This window comes from Chroicocephalus ridibundus, chromosome 6, assembly GCF_963924245.1.
Source record: "Chroicocephalus ridibundus chromosome 6, bChrRid1.1, whole genome shotgun sequence".
Classification (NCBI taxonomy): domain Eukaryota; kingdom Metazoa; phylum Chordata; class Aves; order Charadriiformes; family Laridae; genus Chroicocephalus; species Chroicocephalus ridibundus.
The window spans coordinates 19569297-19588987 of record NC_086289.1 but is presented as its reverse complement, the minus strand read 5'-3'; the positions used below and the strand labels follow the sequence as shown (position 1 = coordinate 19588987).

Genomic DNA, 19691 nt, shown 5'->3' with positions numbered 1-19691 from the left:
ACCCTAGACTCTTGGAACAAGTTTCAAATTCCAGCAGCCTTTTGTTTATCCAAGGAAGATAAACTAAGTGGCCTGCTGAATACTGCATGGGTTTTCAGACAAGATCTGGAAAACAGCAGGTCTTTGCTCAGAGGGGACATTAAACATCCTGTGACACTTTCCATGAGAACAAAGATAAAATGGGACCTTTTCTTACCCTTCCCAAACGCTGTCGCCAGACAAAGGGCGGCCTGGTTCCTGTCTTTCACCCGGGATCTTTCGGCCTTTCAGTGGTACTATAAAGAGCAAGTGCAAAGCTCCCAGGAGCGCGTAAGCAGAGCCACAGGAGAGGGTGGCTGGGAGGTGTTTGCTACACAGCTCTCCCAGGCTCAATTCAAAATCCTTCAGCATAAGGAAATACACACAATTTGGGTAAGACGGCAGCTTCGGGGAGGATTGTTAATTGGAAAAGACTCCCCTTTCCAGGTGTCAGTGCTATTCTATACAGGCCAGTGGCATGTCTAGGAGACATGAGTGTACAAGTGCTTCCCCCTCCTTACCTGCATGCCGTGGGGTGAAGCTGTGCGTGGGGCAGCCCACACCACCCACGCACAGCTTCCCGAGCACAAGTGCTCCCCTCCTGACGGCATGGGAGCTCACAACAGCTGTAGAGAAACGGGGCTTGGTTTTCCCCAGTGTGGGTGACAAAAAATTGTTCTTGAACAAGAAATAAGTACAGTTCTTACTTTCATGGTGGAATTTTGATTTTTTTTTTCCTCTTTTTCACAGCCCTGCAATATTTTTGAAAGATTTGTAACCTTACCTGGATTAAACTGTGCTTCATGTTGAAAGATTTTTCCTTGCCAAAATACGCTGCTAGCGTAACTGCAAGAAGCTTTATTTGCACTGCGTAACACTGCAAGATAACAGACAGCTCTGAACAAGATGGCCTGTGCATCAAGCTACCATTGAAGAGACTGGGGATCTCAGCATCGCAACCTCTGCAGGTCTGGTTGGCAGCGTCTCTATGACAACTCCCCATCAGCGATGGGAGCGACAGTGGTTATCTGTGTTGGCTGCTGACATTTTGACATCTGGGTCAACAACAGGTAATGCTTTCCTCTCGGTGGTGTGGGAAGGATATGGTCAGGGCACCACAGGAGAACATACGAACCACTTTGTGTATCGTACATACCAGGAATACACAGAGAGGCAGTAACACTGCTCATAACTCTGCTGTCCTCGCCATTGGCACTACAACAACTTTAAAACACACCTCTGTGCTATTTAAATTTTATATAAATTCATTTTCAGCGCTGAAGTATCACAAACGCGATGTCATCAAAACAGCATGCATGACTTCAATTTGGCTTTTTAGAGTAACACTCTAACAATAATAGAAATACAAGGGTTTGGTTTACATTCATGTTTTCCACATTCATGACAGGATTCCTCTTGTCACTGCTAGAACAGATTTTTCCCATGCAAGTTTTAACTGCTGACACCGGGTAAACAATCCATTGCATTGCTCCATCTGTCAGCCTGACAAGCAACACAATATAACTCACCTGTAATGACCTTAATCCCTCCAGGGCTGCAGGACTATGCATGTTGCTCCCCTAGAACTGCTGTAATCACGATATCATAGGTGTACATTCCCTCACCTGGAGTGCTTCATCAGGCAAAGACAACACACCCAGGAATGGAGTTCTTTTGGTTTGGTCCCTATGCAAACAAGGACAATACCTTTACACTCTCTTATACTTTGCAAACCACAAAAATAATCAGAAACTCTAATGCTATAGGATTTAAAGGGGAGGATAAATGCTTTTACAGTTTGGAGGATGATTAGGTGCCACTGTACAGTTTATGAGTGGCCTTCCTATGCATGTATGTTCTGAAAGTATGTTGTTTAATTGAACCTTTATATACAATTTTCTGTGGTAAACTGAAAACTCCACTATCTTCCTTCCTCTGCCATCTTCTTCCACCTCCCTGATACAGCCAGCCAACAGTACAGGGATATACTGTAATGGCACGCTCAGAGTAGCATTTCCAGATCTGGTCACTAATATTTGGATGCCCAAACTTTGGCATCCTATAGTCAAGGGGACGCAGCTTCCCTGACGTCTCTGGAAATCAAGACAAAGCCATCACAGGCTGTACAAACCATAGTCCCTATGGTTCCCGCAGTTCCCCCTCTGTAGCTACAGCCCAATCTTGCTGACTCCAAGGTGAGAAGATGAAGTCTCACTTACCACTTGTGACCGCAGGCTCCTTTCTGAAGGTGAAGTCAAGCACCGTTGGTTACTGACACACAGGGCAGGGCTCTAGCAGAATCTTCTGGAAAAAGAAGACTATGATGAATTCCTCAAAATAGGTGGCTAAGTCATATGTGGAACCTGGGCTAGAAAAAAGAGGGCATGTAATTGCTATTGTGTGTTTCACGTGGACATTAGTAATTCCTGGAACATAAGACCATCATATGGCATCAGACCAAAAGATGCATTTAACAGCCTTGTTTCTAATGACACCCAGAACTAGACACAGGTACGCATTGCAACCTGTTTTGCCTAAACAAGTGTATCATCATCCAGAATCTTTGGAAATTCTGACAGAAACATCCTCTCCTTCTTGATATAAACTAAGTATAGGCAGATCAATACTCAATTTTAGTTGAACAAGAGGATGATTCATCTCCTTTTAGTGATTACAAGCTTCCGCATTTCAAGCCTCTTGCCTTGCTGCTGTTCATCTGGGGGTATTCCTTCTGGCCTGTCATTGAAATCCTTGGTCCAAGCACATGCTGTAAGCTTTTTGGACATGTTTTGATGCACGTATTTTATAAAGATCAGCACTCCTGCTAGCCAGAATTTTCCAGTGCAACAATTTCACTTGAAAACACAGATTCATCAAAACAAGTGTCCTATGGAAACAAGGTTCTAACAAACTTTCAGCTGTACAAAAGCAGGAGCTTTCAAAAAAGTCTTGTCTGCCTAATGCTTTTCTTTTGTCAGCCTGCTGGGCTTCCTGCTAGCAGGCCTTTTTTGGTGGAAAAAAAGGAAATTTCAAAATATCTAAATTTCATTTCACATCAGAAAAAAATTTAATTACATGTTGGAATTTTTCACAGCACGGGAATAATAAATTTGAATTAGTTGAACTTGGAAGCAAGCCTTTGCACAGCCATTCCAGTTTCTCTTCCATATCCATTTGACTGTGGACCAGAGGCTCGGGCTATTTCAATCCATACAGGAATCTGACACCAAATATGGCCTGTAATGTTGCTCTACTCCGAGGAGAACTAACCATTTCCATGGCTCTACAGCTTTTCATGGCGTTACGTTTTTGTTCTCCCTGCTGGATGACGAGTATGGCTTGCTGTGTTCTTCTGTGGAGCCGGTGTTAGCAGCTTCATCATCGACACCCTTCCCTGTACCAACTCTTGTGGAAAAGCACAGGCTAAAGAAGGCTGAACTGGGGTTCAAAGCCTGAAGGCAGCACAGGTTGCCTTTCTCCTATTCTCCAAACCATGATAACCAACTAAAAGAAGATGGCGAGCCACCACCCATTCTCCACAGCACAGAAAACCAGTCTCTTGGCAAGAATTGGCTGACAATACCTCAGACAAAACTCCATCTGGCACTGGCTGACCGCTGGGGCTTTCAGGGAGAGCTCCTCACCCATCCCAGGGTACGCCAGCCGTGCCTCCGGACATATTTTCCCTCCAGCTCACCTGTAAAACACACAGCTTAGCAACTAGGACTACTTTCAATTCAGGTTTTACTACATAATTGGTGTATTTGTTGTGTTCACAGGCTGGGGGAAGAATTTCTTTGCTTTAAACTTTAATATACTCCTTTAAAAAAAAATATGCCCATTGATAAATACCTGCAGCAAACATTTACAGAGTTAACAAGCACAGAAACTATTGCCATTCCACCCAGAGAGAAACTTACAAGCATCAAAGATTTCTGTTTTATTTGGAGATGTACCAGATTACTTCCAGGGGCACTTATGCAACACACAACCTTACAGCCAATTTTTTAATAATTGTGTTTTTTTTTTTTTTTTTTTTACTCTGTGAGTGTGCAAGGTGGTTTTTCCCCCATTTACTTGCTTTTTTCTCTCATGCGTGGACAAAGACCTAAGCCAGAGCCAGCTAAAAGTATATCAGAAACTATCTGTTCTGTGTAGTAAGATATTTTGGTAAATATTACGATGTTGACTCTCCGCGGCCTTGCACATCGGGGTTGCCTTTGTGGCTGCAAAGCTGGATGGACCGCCGCCATTTTGACTCTGAGGCGGCTCGGCTCCCTCTGGCCCACACACAGCAGTGGCGAAGCAAAGTGCCTCATGGCTTCTCAGCCAGGTATTTTCGGTATGGAAATCCAGTAGCCCCCCTGAGATGAGCAGTACATTTGTGAGCCAGGCTTCCCCAGCACAAACCAACCCACCTTTTCCTGCTGCAAAACCAGCCAGACGCTGTACGAGGTCTGGGGACCGGGGCCGTGGGCCTCTGAGGCCAAAGGGGCTGCCATCTTCTGTACGTGCACAAACATGCTTTCGGGTAGGGCTGGGTAGGGGCATCCTTCACTGCTCCTGGGTGACGAATACTTGTCTGCATACAGGCTGGGAGCCTAATACCTGCTCAAGACTTGAAATTTAAAACAGTAGAGAGACATGGAACAATATTATCTACCATTTAATTGCTCTAAGGCTAACGCTGCTAATCTTATGACTGGTGACAGAAACTTGTCTCTCCATTGATAGATTTCTGACTCAAGTCCGAGTAATATTTTACTAATTAAAGTATTTTGCTTTTTTTTTTTTTTTTGTGGACAGAAGCTCCCATCACTGCATTGCCAGTCATACACCATCACCTTCCTCCCAGCAGGGTAGGTGGAAAGGTCAGGGACTGGAAGGGAACTGTCTCTAAATTAATTTCTTTCCTTGAACAGGTATGCAAGGCAACTAGGTTAGAAAAGGAAAAGACAGTTCTTCTCTTATTCTTGTGAATAAAGAGATTTCAATTGCCAAGCCTAACGATCTCCATACATAGGAAAGACAGACTTCTATAATGTCTTCATATCAGTAGTCAGTGGACTCCACAGAGTGAAATTTGTAACAGCTCTTTTGCTCCTATACTGATAAAGGCACTTAAAATTCCAGGGTTGGTATCTGAGAACTTTATAGTAATGTGTATAAAATGAAACAAAAAAAATTCTCAAAATGCTGTGAAGCAGGTGTTCATGGAAACCTGACAAAGAAAGATTTTAATAACCCTTTCAGCTAAGAGAGACAGAACAGGGAGATACGCTGTATGGCAGGTTAAAAATCAAGTTCTTAATAGCGGAGAAAAATATCAGAAATTGAAAAAAAAAAGAAGTCTTCCTGACAGAAGCTAAGCTGAGCTTGATGATTCTTCCCATGAATAGAAGATGAATTCATTTTCAGGGGTTGGTGCCTCTTTTCTTCTGCTTATTTTTTTTTTTTTTAATGCAATATCTTGTGTGATTAGAGCAGGGGGCAGAGGGGAGAGAAGACTCTCATGAAAGTTCAGTGCCTGAATATTTCTTGCCCTACCTGTGAAAGAACATCTGTAGCGTGAGATGGGCTATGGGACAGCCCGCAGCCATCATCACCAAGCAGCTTTGGTTTCCCTTGCACTGCTCTTCCCCCTTCAAAGAAGAGCAAAACCAGTGATGCACAGGGAGCTGCCGCACTGCACAGGCAAACCTGCTGGAGAGAAGACTTCAAACCTCCTGTATCTGAAGAGATAACTTACTTCCTAAGCTAAAAAAAGAAATTACTAAAACGCTGTGTAATTTAGGAGTGTTTTCGGCTTATCTTGTAAATATTTCTGGATTTTTTTTTGTGCACAGCCTTTTGTAGCCAAGTGCAACATGCTGAACGCTAGCTGGGTAACAGCATGCGCCATGCTTAGGACATAGGAACAGCATGTATTTGTTTACTTATTCAAATAACACTAGGGGTGAGCTTGCTCAAAAAACAAAACAATTCTGCTAAAAGGAACCAAGGTTTCTTTTAAGTACATTCAGCATTTTATGATTCATTTGGCCAGCCAGCTTTGAGAATGGAAAAATCATTTGTTCTTTTAGTTTATTGGAATTAATAAGTATTATTTTACAGTTCATTTCAAAAAATATCAAAAGGGTAAAAATAATTTTCAAGTACCAGAGAGCATCCTCACTATTCAAATGGATTCCAGTAATATATTTTTTATTTCAATCTCCAGGTGAAGCCTCCGCAACCTGCTCAGAGGAGAAGCTTCTCACAGCCTCATTTGCCTTGCCCACATCGTACTACTGCCTGCCTTTCACACAGCGGGTGATCACAGACCACACGCACTGTGCTGCCTCAGGGGCACCCTGGGCTGAGGGCATGGTGGCAACCGGGGTATCCATGGGGTAATGCCAGTGGGAGGACAGAGGGGGCAGATCCAGTAGAGTAGATAAAAAAATACTACAATCTCAACACAGTATTACATCTGCCCATTGGTAATGATTTACTGATTTACACAAGAGTACTTCAACTGCCGTCCCCCAACTAATGCAACTGTTATAAAAGCTTGTAGGAAAGCACATTTTGGTCGGCACATTTTTCCTACAGGCTTGAGGCACTAACTTCCTCATCCTTTACTGGCACACACATCCCCGCTTCCACCCAGCCTAGCACTGGGAACTCAACTCCTAAAAGCTGGGACCAGCTATTTATTTTGTGCAATTGGCTAACACATATGAACGCAAAAAAGTTCCCCAAACAGCAGCAACAAAAAAAGCAACCAAGTCTCGACATACCAGCAGCCACACCATCCCGTTGCTTGAAGCACTGATGTCTCTGTAGCGACACTCTTCTGCATTATCAAACCAGTGGCTGGTTTTAATGAGGCTCCATCTTGCTCTAAGCATTTTTCCTCAATGCTTTCAAGGCAGCTGAGAACATGTGTTCCCTCGCAAGGGAAAGTTCCTCTCACAAAAGATTATAAACGCAAAGAGTATGCCGCTTGGAAAAAAAAAAATTAATTCTAACATTATGTGAGAAAGTGGTAAGACGGTTAGTCGAGGCCACATCCTCATGGACGGGCACAAATGGAGATCTTAGTAAAAGGGTAACTTCTGCTTTGTACTAGACACAATGTTCAGATTTGCTCAAACTTTTAAGTTTGCGGAGAGATGGACGGGTCATCCACCCAAAAAGCTGGAAAACAGTGAAGCTGTCAGCTTGGAAAGACACTTCAGAAGCTGGAAGTGCCCTGGTCTTCACAACAAAATAAGCAAAACCACTTAAGAACAGGGAGTGACACATTGCTGTTAAGTACAACGTGATGCCCATTTCAGGCTGTTGGCCTTCCTTCATTGCCGTAAATCATACCTTTACCTTGGTGCATCTACAGCATGTAGAAATAAAACACGCGAGCCCAAAGCACCCTGCTCTGGGTCTCTGCTGCCTGCACCTCCCTGCCGTTTGTCAGCAGCCCGGGCTCTAGCTGGGGGGAGGCTGCAGGAGGCTGCCAAGCCTTTGCTGCAACCAGCTGCTTTGCACAGCTGCACGCAGCAGCACGAACTGCTGCAGGCCAGCAGAAGAGAGCCGTCTTCCTGCCAATACAATAGAATTGGTTTTGATGTAAAAAAAAAAAAATATAATCATTGGAAGGCCAGTACATCCCCTACTGTGTGTTTCACGTACTGAGACAAGCAGCTTTTGAGACCAGGCTATTGCCTGCACTAGAGAGCACATCTCCAGCTGGATAGAAACCTAATGCTTCAGCGCAGGTCGCTGGGTGCTTTACACAGGGGTGTTCGACCCACATAGTAACCATTAACTGCATGAGCTCACCACCGAGCAGCCTTCACCTCCGAACTGGGACAACACGCTTCTGTCAAACAACCTGCCCTCCCCATCTCCCACTGTCTGCGCTCACAAAGAGCCAGTTTACTGCTCACCCCACCTTGCAGAAACCTCTAAAGATGCTGCTACCGTGTCACTTTCCCAGGCTCAGTAACTTCCCCTCTTGTAAACCTCAGCTTTTCTTACTTATTTCTCTTCCATCTCTCCAAGTGTCAACACCTCAGTGAACCTCAATTCCTCAGGCAGTTGACAGGTTGCCCTAACTTTTACAATTAGAACCAAAGTTTTTTTTACCCCTTTTTGTTGGGATTTTTGGGAGAGAGGTGATAGGGGAAGGTTTGAAGAAAAGACTTATTGCAGTCCCTATATCGCTTTCTCCAAACACACTAATAATCATGCAACCAGTAAGTTCCCATCAGCACCAGAAATACTTAAAGAATCAGAAACTGGATTCAGTTTTTAGGTTTAAACAAGCATTTATTTTCCAGGACCAGAAACCAGATGTCCTCTAGAAACCAGATGTCCTCTACCTCCCAGGCACTGAGAGGTAGCAAGACATAAACCAGGTGGTGGTCTTTTTCATAGCCTGTATTACATTTAATCCCAAATTCAAAGACACCTTGTGCTTTAAAAACAGATCCCAGTAGAAGAACTCATCCGACTGGAAACAATCATGTATGTTTATTTTGTCACCCATTCAACCCCATATGTTTTTCCCATCTCCAAAATTCTGCTGTGTCCTGCCAAAAATCACTTGCAAGTATCTTGTGACAGTCTTAGCGGGAACATAAGTGCTGATAACAGTGAAACACCAGGACAGCTTTGCTGAGGTTGGAATGCACTGCAAACACCCTGCCTGTCCTAGGATTCTTGTACTGTCCCCCCACACCCCATGCTGGTCTTCTCTACCAAATCTGATCAAGTGAATACTCTTACTCTCCAGCCACTATTAGCACCTTTTCACAGTAATTTAGTCTAAAAACTTTAAAACACAGACCCTTCTTCCTACAGGACACAATTAGACTTTTTTGTCAAAACCATTAAAAACTGTTTTTTTTCTGCAGGGGGGGAGAGAATGAGGAGAGCAGCATGTGTTTCAACAACAACGAATGTTTGAGTCCAAAAGAAGCAGACCTTGGCACAAGCCATCACAAGGAATCCCATTCATTCTGCTCCAACTCACCTTAATTATTAACATGTTTCAGAAAGAGAAGCTGGATTAACACAGCCTAGCTTGTTAAGAGATCTCATCAATTTATACTGAAACAAGTGCTTTGAATATATACTAAATCTGCAACCTCACTGATCTTCCTTACGGAAGTCTGCTGCTCCACCCTCACGATTCCCAAAACAAGAAGATCCACAGATCTGGGTGTTTCTAGGTTCTCAATACAACTCTTTGATAGTGGTGCAACAGAGCTTTGCTCGCTCAAATTTCCAGTTTGTACCAGTTAGAGGTTCATCTATGTAGTCGAGCAGGACTGTTCTCAGACTCTTTAGATACCTCTGGATGATGAAGCGGGGCAAAGAACCCTCCCATCAGACAGCTATAGGCAGCAACTGGATACAAAACACGATCAGAAAAATTCAAGACAACAGTGATGCTCTTAGAACCACCTCAAAGTGCTTCCCTATGGTAAAAATATTGGAGTGGTGCTGAAAATCAACCAGACTGTCATTTGTCCATTACTTTAATTATGGAGGAGGTACATGGGAGGAAACCAAAAGCTGGGACTCGTGAAGGCAGGCAAAGCCTGAAGGTAAAGTAGCAAATTACAGTTCCAGCATATTCATATGATGGTGCCAGTGGGGAAGGAGGGGAGAAAAAAAGTCAACTGTAGATTTCAAGGTGACAAAGAAATACTTTTGCAGGAGGCTTTTCTCCCTCAGCAAAGGAAGAATTTAGCTTACGTTATTTTCCTCTCACACCAGGCTCCTCTAATTTCTTCTACTTAGTGACTTGTCATAGCTCTCCATCCTATTAATTTAGTTTGCTAATATTTTCCCAACCAAATGTAGTAGGTTTTGTGTGTAGTATACACACCAGAGTATTATTTTGCCAGTCTTAGCTACAGCAACTTACCTATTAAACATTTTAAATTTCAAATCAACATTTTGAAGTTAAAGTTTTATTTTATGCTTCTCTTAGAACTGTTGTGATCAACTTACCTGGCAGTCCCTACAATCTCAGGGCTAACATTAGGGCTACCAAAATTGTGCTTTCCTTCTTCAATGACACAGCGTCTTGCATAGCCCACATATATTTTCCTGAATGACTGGCTAGAATTTCATGGTTTTTTTTTGTTTGGTTTCTTTTTGTTTTTCTTGAGGACTAGAGGATTTTAATCTTAAAAGAATCATAGAATTGCCTAGGTTGGAAGGGACCTTTCAGATCACCTAGTCCAACCGTCAACCTAACTCTGACAAAAACCATTATTAATCTACCAGTCTACCCGTCTTTTAAATACCTCCAGGGATGGTGCCTCAACCGCTTCCCTGGACAGCCTGTTCCAATGCTTCATAACCCTTTCAGTTCACATAACTATAAATGCCAAGAATGCAAGAACACTTATGTGACTGATATTCCCATATCAAATTCCCTTCGAAAACCGGCCAGGGAGAAAAAGATGGGAGCTTTCTCTGAAACAAACCAACCCATCCCACAAATTGCCCCGAGCTCCAGTGCTTTAGCAAAGTGTGTTTATACTGCTGATGTTATACTTCCCTCTACTGTTCACCGTAAGAAGAGCAGTTACCTCTTAACGTTCTGAAGGCTGCCTTAAAATACCAACCCAATGTAGAAACCAATCTTTAGTTGCAGGCAAAACTTCGCAAATAAGCTCAATTAAAGTTTTTTTTCGTCCATGAAAAATTAGAGGCACTGAACAGAACTATCCCCACTTACCTCAAGCTCAGTATTACATGAAATATCAACTACAACATGCTAATTGTTCATGTTGCAGTTTACAGCCTACCAAAAAGTCAACTTCAAGCAGGCAAAACGCTTCAAAGACCAAAACAACGCAACAAAGTAAAAAAACCTATCAAGAACCAAAGAATTATCATAGAAATAACTAATCATATGTGTTACTAAACAGTGCGATGCATTTCACATCATTGATTTCAAGAAATGAACTCCACAGATACATTAAAACCGTCAAAACAGTAGTGGTCTTTATTTCCATTAGACAAGTTAACACATCGGTTAATATGAATTTATTTCAAGATTTGGGAGATACGGAAATTAATGACTATTAAAAAAGTGAAATAAACCCCCTTCCAAAAATATACTGGATAATACACGTGTCTGAAATTTATACTGTTTCTCCGTGATGAGCCCTTTACACTTTATGTGACATCACATACAGTTTTGCAAGACAAAAGAATTTATGAACTATTTTTCTGCCTCCGATTTGTGAGCCCTCAAGGTGTCTAAGAAAAGCAAGTTTATACATGCTATGCAGCAACCCAAGTACATAGATTTCAAAGGGGCCTCAATTCAACTGGAAAACGAAGTAAAATCTAGAGAGGTCCACAAATCAAAAAAAGGTTGGAAATACTGTATTGGAATAAACACTCAAATCCTAGTGACCTGGAGGGAAAATTAATACTAGCTTAAAACCAGATAATACATTAGTCAGGTTTGGGTTTTTTTTCTAATTTTAGAAACTTGGCTTTGAAATAATGCAGTTATCAGTTGTTTTTGATCAAGATAAAGTTAAAAATTGCAGACTACAGAAAAGTCTTCAAATAAATGAAAACAAACCTCCTCCCTTTGTCATCTAATGCCAAGTATGTACCATATAAATAACATCTGTACTACAGAACTCTTAATGTGGATCAGAGATTTTCAACAGAAACAGGATTTCATTTTAGTGTCAAGCCAATCATTAAAATTTTAGTTCACATCTTGTTTAAAATTTTTTAACGCAGAGGAGAATTAGTCCTGCAAAACCCGTTGGCAGTCTGTTCCTGTTGCAATTCATGACTAATGAAAAATTACAGTCTTAAACCTCCTACCCCCACCAAGTTTTCTGGCAGTCTTGCCAAGAAACCCATGGAGTCACAGAAGGCTTGTAAATTTATTTTTGGAGGGGTAGGGGGATGTTAAATAAAAAAGTGTCTCATCTAATCTGGAAAGGAAAGGCAAAAAAAAAATAATCAATGACTAGTTTTCACAGTAAAATGCATCAGCTTTGCAGTTTCATTTGAAACCAAGAACAAATCATGAAACGTCATGAAAATAAGATAAAAAAATCTCCTAGAGTGATTACTAAATGAAGTTAAAATTACCACACTAATCAGTAAACCCCAGAAGAAAAGCAGATGCCTCATATTACAGGTCCTACATTAAACAGTATTCGCTTTTTAAAATAAATCCATAAAATCTGTATGTTTGGCCACTTTGCACTTTTTTCCCCTAAAAAATACAGTGTACAGAAAACAAAATCTTGTTATTCCCAGTATGAATTCTGAAGTATAAGCTCAAAACCCAGAAGGTAAAGATCAGCTAAAAGGATTTTAAATTATTTACAAATCCAGCAGGTAGAACTACCATAATGGCTTCATTTCCATCCTTGTAGTGGTTTTCGCTCTTATCCAGCAGCATCTGCAGTAGGAATCTCTTCAGACAGCTTCATCACTGATCATCTGTCATTTTCAGCAATTCTAGAAGAGCCCCAACAGCTCCAAAATAACCCTTTAAACGAGGCAAAAGTAAAACAAATTCCAAAATAAGACACAAGCATGAGCATGTGAAATCTTCAGTTCTGTTAAGGCAATTAAAAGACCTTTCTTAGAAGATCAGCCCTGCTGTGCCAAGTATTTACTATATCTGAATTATGATTTAATATCATCTTGTTTAGGTCCAAAAAAGGTCCTTATATTGGGAGAAGTCTTACACAGTTCTCCAAAATTGTCAAAAAATAAGAAACTACAGAACCACTATAATGATGCTGTATTGAGGCAGGGCAGTTTCCGCTATGAACATATCCATCTGAAAGTCACCTCAAAATTATGCTTACAAAAATTAATTCTAGTTGAGGTTTATGTACCAGACCACACAAACGAACGTTGTTGGTACTAGGGTCAGAAAACAAAACTGAGAGACATGCAGCGTTTAGCAACAAATACCACAAGATTAGGGGTCAAGCCAGGGAGTTAACAAGGGGAATTTTCAAATGAATTTGCAATTAAATTGTATTTATGCAGAACTTAGTTTGTGGATTCACTTCAAAGCAGTGGCAATGAAATTCTCCCTTTTAACTTCACCAAGTCAAGAACCACAAGATTTTTGTACTTACAAATAAAAGTATGTTCAACACGTATTTCCTTACCTCATGTTCCAAAAACAGAGCTTTCAGCTGTCCCTTGGACCAATAATCCATAGCATATGCTAGTACCTTCATAGAAATCATATTAATTCTGAGAAAGTTGCCAACAAATACCACCTTGTCGATGTTCTGCAAAATTGAAAGGCAGACCAGCAAAAATTATATTCAGCTACATTATTTGCCTCATTCAAAACGTACTTCTGCCTCCACTATGAAGTTAAATGGAAATTTGGGATTACATTTAAATTTTCCAGACTGAAAAGTAAAAAAAAAAAAAAAAAAAAAAAATTGCAGTTACTGACCACTAAGTAGAGATGCTGCAAGGAAGAAGAAAAAAAAAAAAAAAAAAAAAAAGAGAGAGAACTTCTATTCCAAAGAAAGTGAGAGAGGCTGATACCACAGATGGTGAATATTTGCTTAAAGGCCCAGACCTTCCCAACACAAACAGGATTACGACTGTTTTGTTGGTTTTTTTTTTTTTATTTTTTAATTGTAGATGACGTGGATGCAATGAAGACATCTTTCCCCCCCGCTTGTTAAATGAAGCAACTTTCCAGAGATCACTATGATTATTAATTCCAGATGAAGAACCTCTGAAGAGTATCTGAGAAGGACTATGTTAGAGATGGGAAGAAGCATCTTTCATTATCTATTCTCTGGACTGCGGCTCCATTTTCAGAAAGCAAGCGATACGTGGCCAACGTGATACTTGGGATGTATTGCACTCCTTTGTTTCAAAGCTCACTTGAACCCATTTTTCACAAAGAACCTAAAGATTTTTGAACAATCAGCACTACGCTGTCAGTGAGAGAGTCACATGCTATCCTTACTTGTGTGCACACCAGTGCATGCAAGCAAAAGTTCTGGTGCTTAAACAACGCCCAAAACTATCTCACCAAGCCCAGTTTTGCCTGTTAGGCACAAAAATGCACTTGCATTTTGAACCAGTGTACCATACGATGCCCACCATACAGTAGAATTGGTCTAGAAGATTCAGTAGAAGGCCAAATCCTGGAGATATAAGCTTTTACATTTCTAGGGCTCCTTCAAGACTCCTGTATCTTCAAGGAGTCGTCTGCTGAAAATTACCAGCAACAATCTGCATAGAGGCCAGAACTACCAATGTGACCTCTCTACTTTCATATAGCACTATAAAGCCAAACACTTGGTTCTGCAGCAATTACTTTGCTACAGACCACGGTTTTGGCATGTCTGGTACTGTGCACGTGACATACCACGGAGAACATCCTCACTTGAATACGCAGGATTGAAGAGTGCCAATACCCAGATCCAGTAATTCATTTATTCAGTCTCCGGTGACTGAGTTACATGTCTGACTGTCCCCAAACCAAACACATCAACAGAAATTTTATTTAAATAATTCAGCTTTATAGTCTCCTAACCCCTTAGATATGGGGATATATGGCGTATATGGCTGAAAATAAGAACTTCTCAAGAGGCTGCTATTAAACATGGCTAAGAGCACTTTGCATCCTCTTGACAAGGCAGTTTTGTTTCTGAAGTCATTTCTGACAAAGGAGGGACAAACATGTAACTAATTAATTTCCTGTAATGTAATACCATCAAATTGATTAGAATCTACATTTGCATTTCATTTTCATGATTTTTTTTCTGAATATACACACAAAGCTACTGTTACCAGAAATTCAAGCACATAGTACCTAACACCAAGTATAAAAACTACTGAAAATTTTAAATGTAAAAATACTAGTTGTATCTACTAGAATAGCAGAGTGTATATCAACATGCAAATTTCGTATCATTTTATTTTCCAACATTCCTTGACTTGACAAGGTTAAAAGTTTTGTTAAAGATGTACAGTTTTCTAGATTTTTGAACTGAACAGCTTTAGCATTTTTCAGCAGTCGGAAAACGAAGAAATGCTACTTTCATCTCTTAAGGGACTCCTGCCAATCTACTTTTAAATTGTTCACTGCTGAAATATATTCAACGTTGAAAGACAGAAGTCTTAAGCTGATGAAGGGATCGTGATGAAATGCTTACTTAAGCTAACCAAATTACAACAGCCTGAAAAAGACATGCACTCTTTCGCTCTCTGGGGTCTTGCTAAATTGTTCAACTACCCTGCAGTAGAAAGCTATAGTATAGCTTCAATATAGTATATACACATATTTACCCACATAATAGAATAGGGGAATCTATATCAAAGATGCCATAAAAAAACCTGTGCATATTTTTGCAAGAAGACTCATTCAGATGCAATTTACACGTTCCGCTAGTAAAGATAAAGCAGGGAGATCGGTTTCCTTTATGCAGTCCTGCTTTGCCTAGGACAGACCGTTTCAAATGATGTGTAGCCAAATGGTTCCAGACTATGGAATTTTTCTACCCCATTGCCAACTTTGTGCAAGCAAACTTTGCTTTGAAGTTCTGCAGACAGAATATTTCATTTACTCCCCAGCCTCATTTTTTTCCTGCACATATGCAAGTAATTTTCAACACAATATTAAAACTGCAATCATTGGAAAAAAAAAAAAAAACCCAACTTATCAAAACTCATGCTTCAGGGCACAAATTGATTTTGTCGAAGAACCTAGGAGTGAGCTTCACCAGAACTCTAAGCTAATACACACAAACTCCACAAAAGAATATTATCATATTCAACTGTTTTTTAAGCTCTTATTTGGCCATTTCATTCATCAAGCTTGGTGAGTCAGAGCCATATCTCCCAAAGGCAATTTAGGTGTCTAGATTATTTAGCAGAATGACAGCGTTATTTTTTTTCTCCCCTGAGAGCAAGCTATCTGGAGATCAGCTTACTTGCAATGATATAGCGTGTTTGAATTTTTTATAATGGCATGTAAGGCTACTAAATTAAGTTTTCATTCTCTAAAGTTACAGAATAATTTAGTTCAAGTGTTGGAGAAATTCTACTTTGACACTGTCTGGGAAATGAAGCATACTTTACACATCAATCCACATTCCTCCACAAAATTCTATGGATCGTGCTCAGTTTTTAAGTAAGCCTGCCCACCGAACAAAGATGTTAGGAAGTTTTTCACAATGACTCAGAAGCATTAGTTTCACTAGTAGCCTATTTCCTCCTCCGAACACATCGCATGTGGTTCCCTGCTGCAACTCTCCATGCTTTGATAGCCCTGTACAATGCTGCTTGAACTCCATGCCACAAGGCAACACTGTAAAGAAGCTGAAAGCAAAGAGAACACCGGAGAGTCATCCTGACTGAAAAAGACAAATTGACAAAAAAACCCCAAAAAACCAAAAACATCTGTAGCCACTTTTCACAATGAAGGGAGGTTATCAGAGCAATTGACAGGGGCATACACTGAGACTTGTGCTGTTCAACATATTTTAGAAGTGCTCAAGAGATATTAGCAACACACATAACATTTATTGGCATACAAAGTTATTCAGGAGGGTCAGAATCAAAAATGAACAGCATAGCAATGCTGAAGGGACTTACACCCAGTAACTGAGGAATAAAGTGGCAGATGAAGTTTAAATTAAAAAAGTGAAACGACAAATGGAAGGGGGAAGAGGCAGAGAAGACTTTAGTATTCAGACACAATAATAGGCTCCAAATTAGCCACTACCACTCAAGACAGACTGTGGATGGTTTCTGAAAAACATGAGCTCCATTCTCACAAAAATAAAATATTAAGAACTGTAAGCAAAGGAACTTGGAACACAAAGTTTATCAACATGCCATCACAAATTCATTGTGCAACTACACTCTGAATACTGCATGAAGATCTGATCATTTGATCTCAAAATTATAACCATAAAAAGATTAAAAAGACAAAATGAAACAGTGAAAAAGAGACACAGTGTGTCTTCTGTAGGAGAGGAGACCAAGTATTAGAATTTTCTGTCTTGGAATGACCAACGGGGAGATGGGGTAAAGGTTTATTAAAAAAAACAAAACCCACCAAAAGCACTAGTGATAAATTATTTGGTGTTTCTCATAAAGGTAATAGCTAGATAGGACCCAATAAAGTAATGAGATGGCAGTTCGGTGAGTTTTTTGGTTTTGCTTTGTTGGGGTTTTTCTTGGGGGGTGTGGGTGTGTCGTTGATTAAAAAAAACAAAGAGGAGGAGCATTCTGTGGTTAGAAGAAAGCAGTGGAGCTAAAAATGTCACTGTATTTAAAAAGAAGATTAGGTAAATTCGTTGAGAGCAGACAGAACAGACGAATTACCACAGAACAGTAAAGGATGCAATTTGCAGCTCGAAACAAGTGCCTAAATGTTTGTGTTTGGGTTTGTCTTTTTCTTTTTTTAAACTGCCAGAAGCAGGAAAGGTGTATGAATGGAACAATCCATCCATAGTTATCATGCCTAAAGAAAAGAATGTAACAAGCATCTGATAGGAGTTTGAGGCAGAATAATGAACGATGCTTTTCTTCTCTCTGTCCCAATACAATAGATCTTGCATCTATTCAAAACATTTAACACAATACACAATTCAAACCCACCACGCTATGGAAACAAGCCACACAAAACACTATTTAAAAAAAAAAAAGTCTGCCATAGTACAGTAAGATCTGTTAGTATCTACAAGGTAATTCAGAATGTTAATTTGGATTACAAAGGTGTTAATATCCATGTACTACAGCTTGGGAGCAACTGAACAGCTCTAGGCATCAATGGTTCAAGGAGATCTTTTAGAGCCAACTTTTCTTCCTTCTTCCCTACCTTTGAAGCTCAAAGCATACACATAACACAAATCACGTGAGTTAGGACCCCGCATTAAATATATACATGTTTACCAAGGCCAGTTACACAACTACTATACCAACAATTTGCATTTTTGTAGTCTGTTAACCTTACTATGTTGTTTCTATAGGTTTTAAGCTTGTAGTAAATATGCTATCTTACCTCATTCAGTGCACACATGCGAGCAATAGAACCTATGTTGTTGGTGATGGTGACCAAAGTAGCCCTGGCCAAGTCCTCTTTACTGATGGAATCTCTCTTTTCTTTACTCATCATATGGCCAAAGCTGTGTGAGGAAGATTATTCCTTTTATTATAAGTTATCTCAGAGTGCTAAAAGCCCTTAGAAATTTTATAATTTAATAAGCTTTGCTTGGATTTAATATCCATCGATTTGAGAAAGATTTGAACATGTGAAAAGGGATGTCATTGGAAAGGCAGAACAATGCGCAAAGACACTTTTAAAATAACTAATTTAAATGGAAGCAAACTGCATCAAGCATTGCTTACACCTGTTTAAAAAAAAAAAAGCAAAAAGTAGGTGAGAGATCTAAGGACAAACCACATGATACATTCTGAGTGACATTTAAACATGGACATAGTGCATAGTCCAGGGATTACACACTCAGTTCAGCATGCGCAGTAAGTTTCCCAAGGAAGTCCTTAAAAACAGCACAATTAACACATACCTTGAGGCTACAGCAGACCCTTGAAGGCCAAACCGCTCATAGTCTCCTCCATAAATATCTTTCACCAGCTTATCCACATTGGTGCTGTCACCTTTTGCAGCCATTTCTAGTGCTTCTTCAAACGTCTCACAGCCAGTCAGCAGACAGCACAGGCCCAGGAACGTTCCTCCTCCAAGACTAGAAAAGCAGAGTTCCTTCAGACCAACACCTTGAACCAGCTTTTACTACAGCTCCTCACACTCCTGTTTTCAACATGGTCCACACAGCTACCAACTGTATCTTGCATCTCCTCCCTCATAGAAGTGAAAACAGACACCCTAAATTGACTTCCTATTTAAGACAAATGTCACCCAGCGTGATTTTAACTGAGCTACTCTTAGGTCCTTAACATTAAATAGGAGAAATGATGCTAAATAAAGGGTCCCGAGATTAAGGTCCAACCTAACCCTGAAGACTTCAGTTTGCTATTTGTAGCACTCCAGCAAGTTTTCCTTGTGCAAGAATAATTAGCCAGCAGATCACTGAAGTCAGTGATGAAAGAAGGAACAGTGATCAAAGCTAAATATCTATGCAGAGGCAGGTAGCCAAGAGATATCTTGTCCCCCAAGCTAGCGGCAGGAAGCAGGCTGGTTGGTTCCTGTTCAAAGCAAGGCTAGCATCAGCCCAAGATATCTCAGCCCTCCAAAGAAATCTGAGCAAGGAACAGTCACTTTAATACCTTGCACAGGCTCACGTACAATATTTACTATGTAAATTTAGCAGGGGCTGTTTGACTGTGCATAACAGGTTGCTAACTCATCTCATTAAAATTCTACTACTTTGGACTCTTCAGTTTTAACAGACATGAACTTCAACTTACTAACCTCTACATCCTTCCTCATTCTTTCTTAACCCTTGAGAAAGTAAACTTATTTGCACTGATTGCAGCCGCACTGATTGGCGCTACTGTAAACAAGAGGATCAGTGAGACACCACACCTCCACTTCATGAAAAAGCACAGGAGGTCTGACAGGAACACCATTCAGTCAGTGCTCTTCGATTATTGGGCAAGTTTTTCAGAACACATCTAGAAGCACTGTAATATAATATATTCAGTAACTG

At 40.4% G+C, this 19691-nt stretch overlaps 1 protein-coding gene and 1 long non-coding RNA gene across 5 annotated transcripts in view; one reads left to right on the top strand and one right to left on the bottom strand.

The window, feature by feature from the left end:
• The first annotated feature begins 222 nt into the window (after nucleotides 1-222).
• Nucleotides 223-6844, top strand: LOC134517060 (uncharacterized). The gene is made up of 3 exons (XR_010071544.1): nucleotides 223-411; nucleotides 769-1088; nucleotides 6239-6844. It is a non-coding gene; the product is annotated as an uncharacterized LOC134517060 (long non-coding RNA).
• A 4151-nt stretch (nucleotides 6845-10995) lies between these two features.
• PANK1 (pantothenate kinase 1) overlaps nucleotides 10996-19691 on the bottom strand; it is a 48187-nt gene continuing 39491 nt past the window's right edge. For all 4 annotated transcript variants that reach the window (XM_063338483.1, XM_063338485.1, XM_063338484.1 and 1 more), the window contains 4 exons: nucleotides 18591-18767; nucleotides 18065-18188; nucleotides 13188-13313; nucleotides 10996-12550 (listed from right to left, as the gene is read on the bottom strand). In XM_063338483.1, the coding sequence (XP_063194553.1) occupies nucleotides 12491-12550; nucleotides 13188-13313; nucleotides 18065-18188; nucleotides 18591-18767 (487 nt within the window). In that variant the 3' untranslated portion in view covers nucleotides 10996-12490. The remainder of the gene's footprint in view (nucleotides 12551-13187; nucleotides 13314-18064; nucleotides 18189-18590; nucleotides 18768-19691) is intronic.